Source organism: Conger conger, chromosome 1, assembly GCF_963514075.1.
Source record: "Conger conger chromosome 1, fConCon1.1, whole genome shotgun sequence".
NCBI lineage: Eukaryota > Metazoa > Chordata > Actinopteri > Anguilliformes > Congridae > Conger > Conger conger.
Window position 1 is genome coordinate 22,593,979 of NC_083760.1, and position 21,530 is coordinate 22,615,508.

Sequence of the window (21,530 nt, forward strand, 5' to 3'; positions counted from 1 at the left end):
CCTGCTTTAAATTTTATGGCAAGCAATTAAAGGACATATTTGAAACTTACAAGGCATTCATTTTCAAAGACTGTTAATATGAAAAGGGCTACTCTAGTTAAACTGATGCAAGAAATTCCAAGCTGATACCAGGGTCTGATGTCAACCTACACTTGTTTCCTTACCTCTGCGTTTACAGTTAAAGTACAAAATCTCTGTTTTACAAGAGTTCAGTAACATTTTTAACATTGCTATTTGTTGCTTCACTGGGAGAAATGTATCTGGTTTCATGGATGTGCATCATCTGTTTAGTAATGACATAATGTTCCTAAACAGTCTGACCTTGGATGAAACATGTATTTTGGGAAAAGCTGAGACCCAGGAACAGGTCCTTGTGGGACTCCATATTTCATGCTAGTAAACATTTGACGGAACCTGTTTGATCTCTATGTTTGATTGAGCACATGACCCGCTATGCCAACAAGACTGGCTGATAAAGTAGCACTCACTTTAATTGTGTAACCTATATGACTTACGTCCAAAAGGGCCAGTACAAGAAACATATTCTATCACAGGACAAATCCTGTACACCTTATAAGAGCAGTTATGTACATGATAATATAATTGGAACTCAAATAAATCAGTGAGTGTTTCGCTATTGTCTCTAGGAAGATTAGAGTTTGGCCTATTTGGACTTTACCTCATTCCTGGAGGAATAAAATAAGAATATGAATATGAAAAGTGCATCATGGAATAGACAAAGAAAGACAAAAAGGGTTATATCACATTACATTGTTAATCATGTTATCCAAGATGCATTAGCTAACAAGTATAAAAAGTCAAAAAGTAAATGGCATTTATAAAGTAGGAATAATTGCTATTCTCAGACATTGTTGTATTGGTTGTTTTAAAAGTAAAACAACCAATTTTAAATCCTTAAACCATAATGTGTGAAGTTTTATTTATTGTTGTCTCACTAACTGTGTGCTATGCTCCAGTGTGTCAATAAAATGCCGTCCACCAATTATCTGACACAACAGAGTCTGGCCCATTAAGATCACGCTATTTCCAATGTTATCACCGTACAATAACCAGAACATTGCTCTGTTTGTAAATGGTGTCAACTTGTAATTACCATGTTTTGAAGGACACTGCAGGTCATGATGTGAAACACTTGCTAGTCAACTGACATAAAGAGTCCTGCCATCCAGTCCTTCCATCCAGGAGTGTCTAGAACCTGAAGATATCTGGCTCTAAATCTTGTTACTGCTCAATACAGCTGCCCATATTGATGAATGTGTCGTATCACACCACAGAAAAGCCCTCACAGCAGAAGGTTGTAACTCTAAAGGGGGGATTGAGCTGTTGATCTTGCAGCATGTCTACTTGTGCTAACATAGGGAATGAATCTGTGGCATGGTGACAGGTGAAACAAGTGAGTAGAGGATGAGACAAAAAAGGCAGTTAAATGGTCCACTGATGTTTTATTGCTCCTCCTCCAGGGGTTTGAAAACAAAAGCCAAACACAACATACTGTCTTTGTCACACAAAAGAGGGCTGATAGATTAGAAGACACCAACGCACACAATCATAACAATGTGGCTTTATCCATCCCAGTCTGTCCCCCAAAGTGATAGCCAGCTGTGCGTTTCTGCCTGGCCTTACAAAAGCCATGAGACACACCCGTGCTGATTATCATCCTCAGGTGTGCGCCTGCAGGTGAGACTACCTCTGTCCAATGTCCTGAAGCCATCCCCAGCTCTGGGATTCAACAGGGCGGCAGCCGAAGAGGAGGAACAACACCTCAGCTCCTCCCCCACACCACTCCAGCATCACAAGCTCATTTTCCTTTGGTGCTGCGGGCCAGTTGCCAGGCTGCCAATCGGTGACTGGCTTTTAGTCTGTCGCCTTCCTCTTCCTGTGCACGTTCTGCTCGTCCCCTCAGTGGAACGGAACCGTACGGAAAGCAGAGCACCAGGGAAGGAGCAGCGTGTGGCAAGCGAGCGTTATTTTGCTGTGGCGCAACAACATTTCTCAGGGATCAGCATGCGTGCGTCTGAGATTACGATCGTTCTGCAGCGCGCAATCTCTGCTGACCAATAATCCCCACAACCCAGGCTGGCTGTGCATTGTACTGTGAAACCACACGCCTGCTATGTTCACACAGCCCCTGAGGGGAGGAGGCACAGCAGTTATGTTTGTTAAATATGGCCTATATGCTGAGCAGATTGCACACAGTGCCATAGAGGGTATCTCAACTGCATGCAGGACTCTTCTATCTTTATGTATAGAGCCTAGATCTTTTTCTCTGCCTCCAAATATAATTTTTTAAGTGCTTAGATATGGTTATGTAAGTCAGTGGCGATGTCTGGTCGGAGCACCTATGCTACAGAGAAGTGAAGAGATAAGATTAAACCCGGCTCCTATTAGAAGAGGCCTTGCCTCTGATCGGTGCTGTTCTTCAAGTCTATATTCCAGCACTGCTATCAGCTCTCTGAAGCCTCATCACTGAATAGGGGAATTACAGCACCAGAGTAAAGAGCCATTTGTGATCCATGGTAGTGTGGGAAAAGCAATCTCTGATAAAATGCAAATGAGACTCGCTGTACAAATTCCCGTTACAGAAGATGAGAAACACCCCCGAAAAAGAAGCAGCCTTCCGTCCGTGACCTGCTCCCTGAAAACTCATCGCCAGTTATAATCTCTGTGAACTGCCTGAAAGCTTATAACCAGTTATAACCTCTGTGACCTGCTGCCTGAAAGTGTATGACAACTATTATAACCTTTGTGGCCTGCTGCCTGAAAGCTCATGACCATAGTCGTAACCTTTGTGAACCCCTGCCTGAAAGCTCATGACCACAGTTATAACCTATGACCATTGACCCAAATATACACTGCAATTAGAATGCCTTTTGCCAGTGTTACATTTGTGGTCCAGTTGGCAGTGCTGGCTCTCCTACTGCTCTTGTATGTGCTGGAGAGAGCTGAGGCGCAGTGTGAAATGCATAACAGGACAAGGCAGGGGGAAGAATTGCCCAGTGAATCGTTCAGCCCTGCCTATGACTTAGCCCGCTGCCGCTGTGAGGGGCTGCGTGTGTGAGACTGCCGGCTGTCGCTCAGCCGAGGAGCGCGCCTGGATCTGGAGAGAGGGGGGAGGCACATGGCGGGGGGGTTACGCAACCCGCTGACACCTCGGGGGTTCCTGCGAGCTCGGTGCAGAGCAGAAGACGCGATGCTATGGTTGCGATAATGGAGGCAGCGTGCCCTGTGATCACGTCGTGACACGTGATGATCATGTCCCCGCAGCCATGGAGGGAAGGGGGGGTTTGCAGAGCTTTGTGTTCCCCTGGGGGGAAGCGGCCCTGTTCAGACTCACTTGGCACCTTTTTATGTGCACCATGCCCCCCCCCCCTCACCATGGTTTGTGGCTTTCTAAAAATTGGTCGCCATCCTGGTTCAGTTCAGCTTGCAGTACAGTTCCTGTTACAGTCACATGAGGTTAGGAGAGCCAGTGGAGGTTAGGAGATGAGGTCAATGCTGCTCCCCACTCTAAAACCTGCAGGGACTGACCTCTCACACCATCACATCTGGTACCATTCACCCGGCCCGCCAGTGAACCAGGCAGTGATGGGCGGGCAGGGCCTGCCCTGGGTTTCGCTGCAACTCCCGTGTCAGTGTTGTGGGACGCTGCATAGGGGATGTCAGTCCTAACACCCCCCCAAACGCCCCTCCCCCCCAAAGCCTGTCTCTGTCACAGCTGATGGTTTCCTTAGCGCCACGGGCTCCTCGTGCAGATGGAGGAAGCTGCTGAAAAACCCGCCAGAGTTCCTCTCATCCGGCTGGCAGATGGATGGAATCGCAGCGAGAAACACGACTGCTTGTTTGTTGCTTTATGTAATACCAGAACAAAGCCGCGCGGTTCATATCCCAAACTGAAATAAGCAATAAGAACAGGGACATGAACAGCAGCGTCGGTGAAAAGCACAACAGTCTCCTGATAGGAGCTTATAAGTCACAAGTGCGTATGTAGTCTTTTTTATTGTTATTTTTTTCATTTGTTCTCATGCCTCCACACTCTATAATTTAGCAGTCCTGTGGTTAAGGAGTTGGAATTTTCCCTTTGATGAAATGTTTTTTATTCAGAAAAATTTTCATACAGAATATTATGTATCTTTTTTTTTTTATTTAGCTGCAGCGAAGCCAGCCAACCACTCATTTTTGAGCTAGAGATAAATCAAGTTTTGAATTGTCATTCAAAATTAGTACCCTGGGACAGCATGGAATATCTCTGTTAACAATATTGGATAAAGTTACAGCCACTTGGTTCCAAAACTGATTTGCAATAGGGAAATCCCAAAACATATCCCTGTGGGCACAACTCACGCAAGCTTCTTGATGTGACGTTTTCTAGCTGTTATGTACACCATTGAGCCAAAACATTACAACATTGCCTAATATGCTGTTGGTCCTCCGCAAGCCACCAAACCAGCTCTGACCCACCGAGGCATTGACTCTATCAGACCTCTGAGGATGCCCTGTGGTATCTGGCACCAAGACGTTAGCAGTAGATTCTTTAAGTCCAGTCGGTTGCGAGGTGGAGCCAGCACATTGCACATACAGTTTTCTGTGACTGCCACAGTAACCCTTCTGACCAGATAGGATAGCTTAGTTGCCCTTGCGCAACGATGAGCCTTGTGTACCCAACACCCTATCATCAGTTTGTGGTTTGTCCCTCTTTGGACCACTGTCAGTAGGTGCTCACCAAAGTTGACTGGGAGCACCTTACAAGCCTTGCTGTTGCAAACATGCTCCAACCCAGTTGTCTTGCCATAACAATTTGGCCCTTGTTGAAGTCACTCTGGTGTTTATGTCTGCCCATTTCTCCGACGTTGACTACGGGAGCCAACAATTTGCCTACCGTCTAATATATCCCAGACCTTGACATGCATTGTTGTTATGAGATAATCAATGTTATTCACTTCATCTGTGAGTGGTCATAATGCTTTGGCTCATCAGTGTATATTCTGTGAACAAAGTTGATGTAGTGTATGAGCTGATGATCAGGATTGTTAGATGCACATGAAAGATTGCTTCAAATGATATCCCAAGGAATTACATCATTACTAGTAGATAGATCTTTATTCCAAATTGATTGGATTGCAAGGGGTTTGTAAGAGGCTCTAAGGAGAAAGAGCCAATATTAAAGCCGTTGTTCTGTTTCTCCCATCCAGCATGGTATGTATTGCATGTGTGGGAAGCTCTGTTCTCCAGGGCTTTCAGTTTCAATGCCAAATGCAAATGTAGGTAAAAGTAAAATGATGTACCAGGTAGGATGTATTGTGATTTTAAATCCTGGAACGTACAGAGGCCATTTTACTCAGAGAATGTAAGAAAATAATTCCCCGTGTTCTCCGTTTAGGAAAGGAGAAACAATGGGAGTCTGTTAACAGTGTATAGCTATGAAAAATTGGAAAGGAGTTGGAATTTAATGCTGAAAGTTCTTGTCAGACTTTGGGATTCTACTGCATGTGCAAGCTGAACTGAAAAAATACTGCAAGCTGTAAAAGATGGAAACTGGAGAGAAGTGCCAGTATACTTAAAGCTTTGAAGAAATTCAGTGTTATAGGTGTCTACTATGTTGCATTACAGTTCTCTGACCTCAAGAGCAAGATAAATAAATTTGGGAGGCAAAGCAGCTCAAAGAGTCAGTTTCTAGCCAAGAAATGTAATTCTGTGCAAAATAAATCCCAATAACCAAGACCAGTGTTGCAGGCTAAAATAAAACACAAAACACAGCTATTTTGTTTGCAAATGTGAACAATGTTCAATTTAATCAATGCGTGATTAAGGGATTATAAGGGACTATATTTTTCAACATGTATCAATTTGTCCTGTGTACATACCTACTCTGATCTACAAGCCCAATTCCAAAAAAGTTGGGATGCTTTGTAAAATGTAAATAAAAACAGAATGCAATGATTTGCAAATCTCATGAACCCATATTTCATTCAGATTAGATCATAGAAAACATGTCAAATATTTAAATTGAGAAAATGTACCATTTTAAGGAAAAAAGTAATTTTGAATTTGATGGCAGCAACACGTCTCAAAAAAGTTGGGACAGGGGGCAATAAAAGGCTGGAAAAGTAAGGAGTACTAAAAAGAAAGGAACATTTTGCAATTAGGTTAATTGGCAACAGGCCAGTAACATGATTGGGTATAAAAAGAGCATCTTAGAGAGGCAGAGTCTCTCAGAAGTAAAGATGGGCAGAGGATCACCAATCTGTGAAAGACTGTGTCTACTAATTGTGGAAAGATTTCAGAATAATATTCCTCAATGTAAAATTGTGAAGACTTCTACAGTACATAATATAATCAAAAGATGAAGAGAATCTGGAGAAATCTCTGTGCGCAAGGGACAAGGCCGAAAACCAATACTGGATGCCTGTGATCTTCGGGCCCTCACAAAAGCCTGCATCTCTGATGGTATGTGGGTGCATTAGTGCCTATGGAATGGGCAGCTTGCACATCTGGAAAGGCACCATCAATTCTGAAAGGTATATAGAGGTTTTAGAGCAACACATGCTCCCATCTAGACAACGTCTTTTTCAGGTAAGGCCTTGCATATTCCAGCAAGACAATGCTAAACCACATACTGCATCTATTACAACAGCATGGCTTCGGAGAAGAAGAGTCCGGGTGCTGAACTGACCTGCCTGCAGTCCAGGCCTTTCACCAACTGAAAACATTTGGCGCATCATGAAACGAAAAATAAGACAAAGAAGACCCTGGACTGTTGAGCAGCTAGAATCCTATATCAGACAAGAATGGGACAACATTCCTCTCCCAAAACTCCAGCAACTGGTCTCCTCAGTTCCCAGACGTTTACGGACTGTTGTTAAAAGAAGAGGGGATGCTACACAGTGGTAAACATGGCCCTGTCCCAAGTTTTTTGAGACGTGTTGCGGCCATCAAATTCAAAATTACCATATTTTTTCCTTAAAATGGTACAATTTCTCAGTTTAAATATTTGATATGTTTTCTATGTTCTATTCTGAATAAAATATGGGTTTATGAGATTTGCAAATCATTGCATTCTGTTTTTATTTACATCTTACAAAGCGTCCCAACTGTTTTGGAATTGGGCTTGTAATACCTAGATATTTATACCTTTTTCAGATTCTCAACTACTGCTCTATTGTTTCTATTGTGTGTTTCTAACCTGTCTTCCACTCATTTGCCATAGATGTGCTTCTAACATATGGAGAAGCAGTAAGTAATCATTTAGTGCAAAATTGAAGGGGGCCTGCTTTGTGTTTTCATCCTTTCTTTTTATGAAGGGTCTGACAGACCGGTAGGCAGATCTGATTAACCAATCAGCAGCAGCTGTTGGGCTGGTCAGTGTGGGAGCAGCTGTGGAACAGAGAGAGGATTATTTTTGAACAATGACACAACTGTCACTGTGCTGTGCCACTGTGCTGTGCCTCTGACATACTGTATCACTGTTACTCTGTGATGTGACACTGTGCTGTCACCCTGTGCCGTGACTCTACAATGATAAAACAGACACTGTCCATTTCTTTCTTACTCCCTTTCTTTCTATCTCCCTCTAACTTTCTATCTGCCCTCTCCATCTATTCTCTCCCCCTTTTAGTATTCATCAGTTTGTATATCTTTCTCTGTATTCAGAGAAGGGTCATGAAAACCACAAAGGCCTATGGGTACATTAATGGAAAGTGATGGGGCTGGAAGCTGGCAGCTATTCCCAACTGGCCTATAATGTGCATTTCCAATTACAAACTTTGAGTTGCACTGCTTCCAACACTGAGCACCAATGTGGCGTATGGACAGTCTAGGGCCATTTTCCCGTAGACCAATCACAGCCAGCATCTCTAATTTAATGCCCAGTCTGAAGAGGGGCACGGAAAGCACAAGGCCATGACCTTGTCTTTGCAGAAGTATGTGTATAGCGTGACTTACCTGACCCTGCCCCAGGCTCACCTCTTGCTGCAGCTCAAAGCTAGCAAATTCCCACCCCTGTACTCATTATCTCACCAGTAGCCTGAGGCTGCTCACATCATCTGAATTCCAGTGCTGGGTTCATTACATCATTCCTTCTGCATGGAGCTGGGGAAGCAAAATGAGCGATGATGACAACACTGTGGTGAGGAGGAGGACAGGAGCATTGCCTGTTGTGTTGGTGTGCTTCCAAAGGAATCTGAGTCTGCGAATCACTTAACCACCTACTGGCTTGACTTGTTCAGGCTTTTGAACTGCTTTTCTACTGAAGCAAATCTCGTGATGCTTTCAATGAATTCTATTTGAACTTGGAGTGCCCATCGGCCATTGCCTTTTGATACGGCCGCGGTGAAAGCTCTCTGATGATGAGCATATAAGGGTCATATAAGGGCACAACCTGTGATGGAGTCTGTGTCTCTCCCTCTCTCTGACTGTAGTTTATCAAGTGAGATTTGTAAATAAAGAAATCACACAGAATATTAAATACATGGCATTTCATGACTGATCTGTTGTCATGAATTCTGTTCAGGTACTCATTGTATGTTTGTGGCGTGGGCTAATTTTTGCAATGAGCGGGAGGAAGTGACGAACTGGAGACGATGGAGAGCTGGCCTGCACTCCCCTGCTTGTTGCATTTTGTATGAGGGTTAAATGTCGTCTACCTCAGTATCTCTCCCTTTCGTTCTCCTTACTGTCTGTTTCTCTCTCTCTCCCTCTCTCTCTCTCCAGTTTAGCCCTGCATCCGGAACGTGTGCTGGTGGCCACCGGTCAAGTGGGCAAGGAGCCCTACATTTGTGTGTGGGACTCCTACACAGTGCAGACGGTGTCCATTCTCAAGGACGTGCACACGCATGGAATCGCCTGCCTGGCCTTTGACCTCGAGGGACAGGTACTCTCATACATTCAACATAAAATGCATGTCTGTACATGTTACTGAGCGACGAGATTCTTAATCTGTTCTTGGTTGTACATTTACACAATCAATATGAAGATACATTTTCACAGCTGCACTGAATTTGTAAGATCTCATGCATTGCTTGTGGTGCAGACTTGGCTGTTTATGGATGTTTCTGGTACTAGAGATATTATGTTGAAAACTGCAACAAAGTGCTGGAGTACAATTGTCTGTGTGTACACACACCCACACGCGCACACACACATGCAAACACGCACACACACACAAAACTGTTCACCAAAGCACCCCTCCAAATAATCAATCAAATGGATGCCTTTTATTTTTTAGCAGCTTTCTGCTGGTCTCAGCTGGTGTAGTCCAATTATGCTGCAAGTCCAACAAAACACATTTTCTGGTGGCTCACCTGGTGGCTTTCAGCTGGGATGAGAGGATCCTAAGAAAACTGCAGTTTAAGAGTGCCACCATCTCTATACTGATTGGAATGCTAATTATGGTGTTGGGCTCCCAAGTTCAATCAGGCTATCAATAGACCGGGGCAGTGGAAACAGCTGAATGGTGAATGGAGAAACTCTTCCCCCTATCTTCCTGTCTGGAGCTTCAGCGCCCAACAGAAGAAAGTGTTTAAACTCTTTATACACTTGCTTCGGCATTGAGCAGTGCAGCCTGGCTATTGCCAACTCTCCAAGGGACCCTTGCCAGGGTTGACGTGCCCTCTGTTGTTGCTACAAAATTCACATTTCAAAAATCAATATTTCATGGACGTGAAGCACTCTGTTTATCTCGGTGAATACCTACCTCTGCCCATTGGCTTTGCCTCCTACATAAGGATTATGTACCATGAGTGTTTACAAATCATGACTGGAAAATTTGCATATGCTCTGAAAACATATGGAGAGTGCAAGGTTCTGGGGGAATTATGAGTCATTTTGACTGCAGCACTGGCTGTGCACCTCTGGCTTTATTTGACTTATGTGTTAAGAGTCTCAGTAGCCTGAGATAAAGAAACAGGTTCAGGTCTCCTCCATTAAGCCATTTTAACCAGTTCATTTAAAAGTAACCTTTTTCTTTATTTTTGTTTAATTTTATGTGACATGAAAATGTGTTATCAGTGTACAGTGGACTCAGAATTATTGGCACCACTGGCCGGCAATGCACCAAAAATGATTAAATATAAACAATAGAATTATTGAGATAAACTAAAATACTATACTTTATTCATGTTTCAGGGGAACCAACCAAAATCAAACATTAATTGATTAGATAAATTTAATTCATTTCATCCAAATCACGGTTGTATATTTATTGCCCCCCCCCGGTTTAGTACTTGGTGAATCCACCTCTGGCAATGATAACAGCATGGAGTCTGTTACTGTAATGTTTGACTAGGTTAAGGAACACATTTGGAGGGATTTTAGACCATTTCAGACCATGACCAGACCATGCAGATCCTTGGAAGATGGGTTTGTGCTTATGAACTGCCCTCTTTAGTTCAGCCCACAGGTTTTTAATTGGATTGAGGTCCGGCACCTGAGGTAGCCATTACAAAACATTTTGTTATCATGGAACCATTTCTGTTTGCATGCTATGGGCCATTGTCTTGTTGGAAAGTCCACCTAAAGCCAAATGTCAGTTGGTCATTTAAATTATGATTGAATGAAGGTGCTGTGGTCAAATTAGACCAAATATCTTAATAAATATCCCTTTTTTTGTGCATTGCCATTTAGAGCCTGTATTTGAACTTGGATTTGTGGGATGTCAATTTTGTCTGGAGATTCAGAATGCCCTTGCTGTACTTGAAAATAAACTAGAATGGAGAGTCTCAGTTATCCCATTTTATTTAACTTCTTTGTATATTATGTACAATAATGTATTCTGACCTAGGTCAGGTTCATTTACCTGGACCCAGAAAGATGAATAACTGGTCCATTCTCGGCATTAAATATAATATACAGTGCCTTTGATCTTCAGCACACAGGAAACACAGATTCCTCAAGCACTGTTTGCCTAGGCTGTTTATTTTCCCCAGCAGAGGGGAAGATTTGCAAATATATTGACTCCAGAGCAGATCCACACAGAATGCAGTGAATGGTGAAGGGCGCTGGATTAACTTTATTGTCAATATCCGAAACAAATAATTACTTTGTGCAATGGGAGTGAGAATAGCTACCAGAGGACATGCAGAAACACATCCTTTACAAAAAAAAAAGACAATTAGCACACATCTCTTTGTACACAGCTAATGATTCTTAGTGAACAACAGGCATATTCAGACTTCTCCTTGGTGATGTAATCCTAAAGGAGGCTTAGGAGGCTCTTTAAAATAACTTTTCCACTCCATAATGGTGACGGAAGAACAACCGCACACAACAACCACAGGCGCTTTAGAGGAAGTAACCAGAAAGGCAACAAGAAATGGAAAAATAATAGAGGATACAGAAGAACACCGGATAAAATAACGGATTCCTTCTCGCAGAGAGTTATTAATTCATGAAACAACATAGCCATTCCTCTGTGGGATGGGAATTATGTATACAGTATGGGCTATATGACCTGCTATTGTCATATACTATCTTATGTACATTGCCTGTGCTTTGCAGTGTCTGGTGTCAGTGGGTTTGGACTCGAAGAACACGATCTGTGTATGGGACTGGAGGAGAGGAAAGGTGCTTGCTGTGGCCCCTGGCCACACAGACAGGGTAACATAACACTCCCTGTTTTGTTCACGCACTCGGTATTGATTACATGTCGCACCCTAAATTGTTTTCATGCTTCTCCAAACAAAACACATACTCACAGGAGACATAAATGTGATAGGGTTTATTGATTATGGACACTCAAGGCCAACTGTGTGGAAGCACTAAATTAATAGGAATAAATAAAAAAAAGATAATATTCGATGCTGACTGAAAACTGCACAAAATTGAAAAAGGAATCATTAGAATGCCCACCAATGGTGTAAATGCATGGGGAATAATAGTTTTTTTTTTTTTTTAACTGGAACATTGCTACCAAAAACAATCTCATGGTAGAACATGGGGCTCTGGCCTGCTGTTACATATATTTTAACATAAGCAAAGTCATAGAAAATAATCGCCTGTTTGTTCCACATATGATTCTAATAGAATAGGAGTTATTACACTGAATGAGACCATATGGTGATACCCGCTGGTTGTCTCATTGCTGCATTGCTTTGTTGAGGAGCGATCTTTTTAAATACATATGTTGCACTTAAGCAATAAATATATTTATGGAGGTATCTTTTGTAAAATACATGTCTATTGAAAAGCACTGGGTACCTAGTCAAAAAATACTAGGCAAGATATTCCCAAAAAAGGGTAGCCTGTAGCCTAGTGGTTAAGGTACATGACTAAGGCCTGGAAGGTTGGTGGTTCAAGCCCTGGTGCAGCCATGATAAGATCCGCACAGCTGTTGAGTCCTTGAGCAAGGCCCTTAACCCCACATTGCTACAGGAGGACTTGGCCCCGTCAGCTAAATAACAAACAAATCTGTTCAGTATTTCACCCGAGGGTAGGTTACATTTACAGTAAAATGTGAGGGCTTAAAGAGATGCAGATTTATTCATTAATTTGCGTTTATTGAATATTTTGTTCATTGAATATTGTCTAACTTTCTATAACACGTCAATGCGGAGTGTTTTTTGGTAACTGAGTTCATCAATCTCCAACTTTTCTGATCTATAAGATATGAAAACAGTCTAATTACATTGAGATTGAATTGTCCATTATTGTTTAGGCCTATATTTAGTTGACAAAACATTTCTTCATATAACGCATTTTCATATATGTATATGTGTTTTGTAATTCTTTTGGCAGATATTTGACATATCATGGGATCTGTACCAGCCAAGCAAGCTTGTGAGCTGTGGAGTCAAACATATCAAGGTACAGTTTGTTAAGTTTAATCAACTACTGAAAAATATAAAGCAAGGAATGCTCTTTATATGCAAGAAATGGTGTGAATTCAATAGGATAGATTGGTCTTTGACCAGACTGGTGTAATGGTGGAGCTTTTTGCATGGTGTCTGAATAACATGTAATTTATGGTCAATATGGTTGTTATTCAACACATTACATAGAATAGATCATAGCCCACTACAAAATGAATTTTTGCTAAGGGCCTACTTTAACACATTAAGGTTTTTTTTTAACAATCCTTTGTTATATTTGCAGGCTCCTTGCCTTGTATTTCAGGTGTAATGCATTTCATAGGGCTGGATAAAGCAATGCAGATTGATTCCTGTGCTCAACTTTGCAATAAAAATGCCCTACCGGAGACATTATGACAGACCTTGGGACCTGTCTTCTTCTTCAGCGTATAACCAAGAGACGAATGTTCAAATTCACTTTTCATAGTGCCTGTGGATACTCAGGCTGCAATATACGCAGAGAAACCGAAGTCGATGACTCAAATGGGGGAAATTTTCTTCTGAAAGGATCTATTCAAGTGAAATATGGAGAGTGAGGAAAAATAGTTCTCCTCCACTGAATCCAAAGTTTGAAGTGTTATTCTCTTTTTCATAGATTCTGTGGATTCGGCAGAATGCTGATAGTTTTGTAAGCATACTTGCAGATGTTTTTTCTTTTAGTTATTATAATTCAGCTATTCATAACTTCCTGACAAGTGATGCTGCATTGAGCAGTCTGCCTTTTCAATACATGCCGAGAATGCAGGAATGTTCAGTGGAGTAGGCCGAACTGGCTATTGCATCTGCAATGCAAGATTCAGTAAGGCCTTACTGGGTGTTTTTTTTGTTTTTGTTTTTCAAAAAAGGTTTATCACCTCTGAATAATACATCTCACCTCAGGGGTTTATGAGACCGATGCTAATGTTTTTGTATGAAATATAATCAATTTGAGAATGGAAACAGTGGAACTGTTTATCTTTGGTCTGACCTATTTTTCCTTGAAAGTGTTTTTTTTTTTTCTGGTGAGATAATGTCTTCCATTAGCTCTCTTAATGGTCGAATGTGAGGTTCCATATACTGAATCTCAAGCTGGGACACGAGTTTATTTTGCTGTTGTTTTTCTGTGCTGGGAAGCCTGACATTGTCTCACTTCGATCTGTAATGTCTTTCCCCCTGCCCATCTGACTGCATACACAAAATACTTGCAGCCCCTCTACCCCACACTGCCACCCCCTCCCCCCCCACCCTTTTGCTGGCTTTTGCGGTGAACCCATTCCTGTGGCCCAGGGTTTGGGCCACATAATTCCACAGTCATTACCCTGCGGACCATGTGACATCTGCTCCCCAGCCCAGCGCCAGGATGACGATTACGATGCCCCACGCATCCAGGAGATTTAGCGGCATTAATCCCCCTTGCAGCCACAGACGAGGAGAGCTCACTGTGGCGGCTTGCTGATTTCCCCACTCAAATGAAAAACAATAACTGCCAGAACGAATAATGGACTATAACTTTGACCGGAGTTTTTCCTACTGCGGCATAGCCGGGCTTCTGCACTTACAGAAATGTGTTTGGCGCTCGCCTGGGTCGTTTATCACGGGGTTGATTAAGGGGATGGCCTCTGGGTTTACTGCCCCCTTTGTCAGTAATCTGTCGGGTCTTTGTCTAGCGGCAATCTCGGGTCTTTGTCTCGCGACAGTGGAGATATTGCCGTCCCGACTTTTGTTTCCATGGTAGATAAGCCAGTGCAGGGTGCAAATTGGGCCAGGGCTACTTGGAAGGATGGTGTCAAAATAGACTGGTGCTTTCAAAGAATACCTTTTTGCAGAAGCTGTAGGTTAGTAGCCAGGCCCGTTCGGAGGGCCCCACTCCCGTGCGTAGCGGCCGGTTGTGCCAGCAGTAATCTGGGGAGAACAAGGGAGGCCGATGATGAATTGCACCCACTCTGCGTTGATTAAATTAAAAGGTTTTTTCCCCCCGGAGCGGAGCCATTGAAAAGGGTCGTGATTCACGGTGGCGTGTGACCAGGCCTGCCGCAGATCCTGGGCCGGGTTCCCACTTCCCAGAAGCGGTGCCTGCTCCGCTCCTTGGGAAAAATCGGGATTTCGGCGTTCACAAACATTACAAATATCAAGCTCATCAGTGTGCCTCGTCGGTCGACGTCACGAATGTTAAGTCTTTATACGGTGCTATTTAGCTTTCATTCACTTTACCGCAGAGGCTGACTACACTTACTAAGCCTGCAACCCAATTATTCAGCAGCTGCATCGTCTCTGACTCACCCCGTATTAAAATGCGGCCCGCAAGAAAAGGTCATTTTTTACGTGCGTCAAAATATGAGTTTGCTGAGCAGACTGTGAGGTGTTCAGATTTATGTGTGCAGATGGGACTTGCGTGTGCTTTGGCCCCATGATCCATTTCCGGCCCTCGCGGTTCGGATACGCCTCTGTCGTCATTCTGTAGTCACACTCGAGCTGCTGTTGAATATGTACCAGCAGCCTTGGCCATTCTGCTGCACAGACTTCCTGTGTCATTTTAGCAGATTGCTGTAGGTCTTTGCTTGTTCACTGTGAGATACGCTGAAGAAAGGCGGGGAGAACCAGAGGCATGTAATGCTTTTCTTCTCCTGTGTGATTAGCGGGGTGTCCCCTGGGCCTGTCTTGCGGAGCTGTTTAAACTTCGTTATCTCTGTAATGGATTTAGGCCAGAGGGATGTTGCTCCAGCCCCTCGGAGAGTGGGTTTTTATAGGGATGCTGCCAGCTAGACCTCCTTTTCCTGTCTGTTTGCAAACCCGGCGGTTCATCCCCCATCTGTACTGCAGTGTCGGAGGGGATTAGGTCTCTCTCTCTCTCTCTCTCTCTCTCTGCAAAAGAAAGTGTTCAGACTGATTGAAGTGCATGACTATGGATGGGCTTGCATATACATCTCTCTCTCTCTCTCTCTCTCTCTCTCTCTCCTTATCTACCATACCCAGAGACCCCTGTCCTGCAGTGACTTATCCATTCTCCACGCAATCTGGGACACCCCTGCTGCACCCCTCCCCGATACCCAGAGTCAGCGGTGTTGCAGCAGTGGCCACCCCAGAACTTTAAAAGCTGTTGGACACGCGCACGTCCGCCAAATAAAATCAGCAGCGACAATTGATAGCTGGCGATAGCGCTGTCATCGCCGCGACACTGGGCCTTTTACCTTGATTTCCCATCAGGGAGATGTGCCTCACCTCTGGCTTCCACAGACACACCATGGCTGAAAAAAGAAAACCACACCGTCTCTCTCACAGCGTTACATTGCCTAGACCCGCGCCGGGTCACGTTCTTTGCACACCCACACTATTTTCCAGATTTTATGGCAAGCTGCTGTAGTTATCTATCTGGGATGCTAAAGGTGGCTCTGTTTCACACAGATCGGTGTGACTGAGTGCCACCAATGCTGTTCAGAAGCACGACACCTTTCCGTTCCTGTGAGTGTGAGCGCGTGATTTGGGTGGCGGTAGTCCCTGTTCTCTGGCATGCCCATGTATTCTTCGTGCTTAGCTGATGTTGGAGGGCTTTATGGGTAAAAAAGGTGGGGGTGTCCTCTTTGTGAAGAGCTGCCTAGCTGCAGGCACCAGTGCAGCTGCCTTCAATCAGGAGACAATTACGAGCAGAACCAGATCACTGTGGTGCTGGCCTGTTCTGTGCTCATGTCATGCCTGATCGCCCCAACAGATACCAGCCGAATACAAAGCACATGGATTGCGTGCTAATGTTTTTCGCCATTATCGTGACCTTTTACATTATTTATTATTTAGCTATTAGTCGGACACCTTTTTCCAGAGCTCTGGGACACACATTCGATTTGGACTCACAGACGGGCCGGGCCGTTTAGAACCGGAATTCACCACATGCCACCGCGTGTTACTTCACTGGATTTGTGAAGTCTGGTTCTAACATTTCAATGATTGATAGAAAAGTGGAGTAGCAAGGCAGAATGTATTGTATTTTGTTGTATGATTGCTGCGATTCTCGGTTGCCTCAGGAACCTACAGTGGTGCTTTATTGATCCCGCACATCTTTTCTTGCTGGTTCGGGAGTGTATTTTTATGTACAAAAAAGGCTGTTTTACATCCATTATTAAAAGTGACTAACAACTGTTTTCAAAGACAAAGTACAGTATTTCATGTTTACAGCTATGTTATTATACTGTGTGATTTATGGCTTCTATTTTTTCTATGGGTCTCAATAGGTGTGCAAGTGTACAGTGAGCTCCATAATGTTTGGGACGAAGATGTTTTTGTTTTTGTTGTTATTCGGCTTTGCGCTCCACAATTTTTGATGTGTCATCAGACAATTCCCATGTGGTTTAAGTGTACATATCTCATCTTTTATTTTAGAGTATTCTCACACACTTTAGTTTCACCATGTCGAAATTACAGCACTTTTTGTGCATAGCATCCCTATTTCAGGGCACTTCAATGTTTGGGAAATAGTAATGCTATCATGCATTAGTAATGCTATCATAATACAAGTAATCAAATAACACGTTGTCACTTCTCCTTTCTATGCAATTTTTGCTTTAAGCCTATACTGAATGCCTCAATGACTGCTTGAAGATCCCTGGGTGTGACCAATAGACATCTCCAGGTGCTGAGTATCTCAGTGGTGATTCTCTGGCAGGCCTGTAATACCGCTTCAGCTCCTGTTAGCTTTGCGTGAAAGTTTTCTCCTCAGCATATGAAATGCATGTTCAATTAGATTCAGATCAGGTAAATGACTTAAATTGACTTGGTAAATGGTTGGCATTTATATAGCGCCGTTATCTGAAGCGCTGTACAATTGATGCTTCTCATTCACCCATTCATACACACACTCACACACCGACGGCGATTGGCTGCCATGCAAGGCACCGACCAGCTCGTCAGGAGCATTTGGGGATTAGGTATCTTGCTCAGGGACACTTTGACATAGCCCGGGCGGGGGATTGAACCGGCAACCCTCCGACTGCCAGACGACTGCTCTTACTGCCTGAGCCATGTCGCCATGTCGACTTAATGACTTAACTTGAAATGTTGTTTGTTGCTTTAGCAGTATGTTGTGGATCATTGTCTTGCTGGAGGATGAGGTGCCATCCAATAAGTTTGGAGGCATTTGGCAGATTTACACTTCAGAAATGTAAGGGGGAAGCCTGTTTTCTCAAATGGTATGAGTGGCTCACCTTTTATTTAAAGTAACAAAGCAATTGGGTTTCAGTTGGATCCTGGTAAATGGCCAAGCCTCTTTGTCATTTCCCACCATTAAAATAGCCTTCACATGTCTTATATTTTAAAAACCTGGTTAGTATCACTGTTCCTTGAAGGGCATTCATGCTCGTTTAATGAAAAAATGCCGACACTTCATCTTTTTTTTTATTCTTTAATGTGGATATGACATTGATATGTTGTTCACTGTACAGGTATATCATGGCTTGACAGGTTAAACCAAGGGGAAAATGTCCCTTTCCTCACGTCGAATATAAATCTCAAGCATAAAATTCCCGAGATAATGTCATTTGCTTTGTCCTGACTGCACTTGAATAGTTTCATTTTTATAATATGATCAGGGTATGAATTCACTTGTACTTGAGGGACATTAAAGATTTCCTCTGCTGCCATGTTAAATGTATGGTTTACTATATGATAATAGAGTATAATCATACATTAACACGGGGATTTGCAATTAATATTATTTATTAATAATAGAGAGAGTGGCTGAGAGTTGCGAGACTGGTGCTGGGTGAAAAACATTAGGCTTTGAAAGATGTCTCATTTTCACATGGTTACTGGCAGTGTGCGTTAACACTCACAAAGGTTAACCTGCATCATTATTGATGGTGTGGCATTAGGCGGTGTGATTAATCCCTCACAGCATGATTAATTGAGGATTAGAGACCGCATTAAATTTCATTGATTTCTTTTGTCCCTCCCTCGCTTTCAGTTTTGGAGCTTGTGCGGCAACGCTCTGACCCCGAAGCGTGGCGTTTTCGGCAAAACCGGGGATCTCCAAACAATCCTCTGCCTGGCCTGCGCTCGAGATGAGGTCACTTACTCGGGCGCGTTGAACGGCGACATTTACGTCTGGAAGGGGATTAATCTGGTGCGGACTGTGCAAGCTGCCCACGGGGTAAGTACACCTTTTGTTTGTCAAGCTGCCATGTTTCCAGTCGCTTTATTGCGGTTCCACACCACAGATATGCCTGCGGTTGATTACATTTGCACAGCAAGGCAAGTTAACTGCAGTTCATTTGCAGTCGCATTAAGAATGAAAGATTAAGATTAAGAATTAATTAAGAGTTAATTATCTTTGGGTGTATTGCATCACTGGACTGAAATTAGGCCTGGCCGTAGACTCTCGTCCTGGTTTAACACTGCTGGAGTCCTCAACATGACCGAGCGACTCTTCACAGCATCAGCCATCTTGTTTAAAGGTCAGAAATGGTGCAAATGCACACAGACTAGAGCTGTCTGAAATGTCCCAGGTGGCCACTGGGCACCCCTCTCAGTGTCCCGTGAATGGAGGCTGCGAGACCGCGCTTAGCGACGAGGAGCAGGTTTTTCGGACTGCGAGATGTCATCCCACAGTTAATGCCGGCTTTCGTTTTGTACTCCAGCCCACACACATCCACAACAGGCAGGCACACACACACACACGCATTCACAGACGCACACACCGCACTTGTGCGCTACTGTACGCCCACATCATCGCGGAGGCCGCGGTGTGCGCACGCCTACTCGCGTCTAGCTCGCCTGTTCACGGCGGTTATGTAACCTGCACATGTATTGTGTTTGTGTAAAATCATAGCCATGTGCAAACAGGAGCTCATCACTGGACAAAGCCAAGCAGTCAGACAGAAGCTTTTGAAGCTCGTAGGGGGGGGGGGAAAGGCTTCTGTCGGGGAGATGCAGCGTCCGCAACATCTGCCCCCTTAATACTTGTGACGGGTGGGGATCAGCATTTACTACATGGGATTAAAGTGTGTCTATGAGCTCAACAGCTGGATGCTGGGCGGTGGGGGAAGGGACTGTGTGTAGCTCCTGTCTGTTCCCTTTGTGTACAAGGCCTTGTTCCAGGCGACCTTCATTTCTACTACATTCACAGCTTCCCCTGCGCGTCCAAACGCACACTGTCATTCCTACAACATCCAGTACTGTGCCGCTTTTATGCAGTGACACTGTCATTCCTACACCATCCAGCACTGTGTCGCTTTTATGCAGTGACACTGTCATTCCTACACCATCCAGTACTGTGTCGCTTTTATGCAGTGACACTGTCATTCCTACAACATCCAGCACTGTGTCGCTTTTATGCAGTGACACTGTCATTCCTACAACATCCAGCACTGTGTCGCTTTTATGCAGTGACACTGTCATTCCTACACCATCCAGTGCTGTGCTACCTTTATGCAGCAGCTCCTTTTTTTTAGATTTAAAAGAGGGAGGTTTGTGCCGTGGTCTCAGTAATTCAGCGTTGCACGTTTGCTGAGGCTAACGCGTTGTCCTTCTCCGCAGTCGGGTATTTTCAGCATGAACGGCTGCGAGGAGGGTTTCGCCACGGGGGGCCGGGACGGCTGCGTCCGGCTCTGGGACCTCAACTTCAAGCCCATCACAGTGATCGATCTCAGGGAAACGGACCAGGGATATAAAGGTGACGTGTTTTTCCTCCGCTCCCCTTCTCCGACCAAGCTTTCTGCCCTTCTCCCCTGCCGCGGGGAGCTGGCCTAAACCACCGGCGGGAGACGAAGGGAAGGGAACGCGCCGATGCGAATGAGAGATCGTACCCAGCCGCCTTCCTCTCGCTGTTTTCTCAATTGAGTGAGGAAGGAGATGAGTCCAGCTTGTTTTTACGTGACCTCTTAAACAATGGGAAATGAAATGGAAATAATGAATTGGTGATTAACTGATTACGTAAAAGCTTGTTCTGAATCCCTAATTAGCAATCTGTCTTTCTTCCCCTCTCTCACACTGTTTGACCACAGTAACTAGAGGTGAAAATTGCAGAGGTGGGTAACAGCTCTGAGAGCACGTTAAAAGGCTCTGTCCCCATTACTCTGTGCATAATAGTCCCTATTGTTATTTATGTCTGTTATTCAGTCAAAAACATCAATGTATCTTTGTACATATAAATATATCCTGTGTAACGTAAACTCACTGTGTTACGAACAGAACAGTGGCCGCTTCCACCAGAAGCTAATGTCCTTTCAATAGTTTTTCTTCCGAAGAATGTGGTTTATGATTATGGTTGCTTATTGACTATCTCAGACACTAAAACACTTTGGTTGATGTAAATTGGACCGCTAATTATAGAGAAAACGAGAAATAACTGCACAACGTCCCTGTGTTCAGAAGACCGTGTTAGCTCACGATGGTCCAAACACTGCCGTATAAGCCTGCTTAGTTCATAGTCTTCTGTTAGCAACAGCTTCCCCACCACAGTGTCACAGTGGAGCAGTGTTATCATGTCACTGTATGCTGAAGTGGATCATGTGTGTGACTTGTACCAAGTTTTTATGAAAACAGAAAGAATTATACTTTACACACACAAAAACCAAAGCTGAGCTGGAAGTATTTTTTTTTGTTATTCGTCATGAAAGTTGCACTGCTTGGAACATGGTGAGCTAACTTGGTGTTCGGAACACGGTGAGTTTACGTTATATGCATTAGCTATATGTTTATATGTAT

At 43.8% G+C, this 21,530-nt stretch overlaps 1 protein-coding gene across 1 annotated transcript in view; it reads left to right on the forward strand.

Moving 5' to 3' along the window:
• eml5 (EMAP like 5) overlaps positions 1 to 21,530 on the forward strand; it is a 76,133-nt gene that overhangs the window by 15,676 nt on the left and 38,927 nt on the right. Inside the window, exons 2-6 of the mRNA XM_061235737.1 lie at positions 8,728 to 8,887; positions 11,512 to 11,610; positions 12,748 to 12,816; positions 18,790 to 18,975; positions 20,361 to 20,496. Coding sequence (XP_061091721.1) covers positions 8,728 to 8,887; positions 11,512 to 11,610; positions 12,748 to 12,816; positions 18,790 to 18,975; positions 20,361 to 20,496 — 650 coding nt within the window. The remainder of the gene's footprint in view (positions 1 to 8,727; positions 8,888 to 11,511; positions 11,611 to 12,747; positions 12,817 to 18,789; positions 18,976 to 20,360; positions 20,497 to 21,530) is intronic.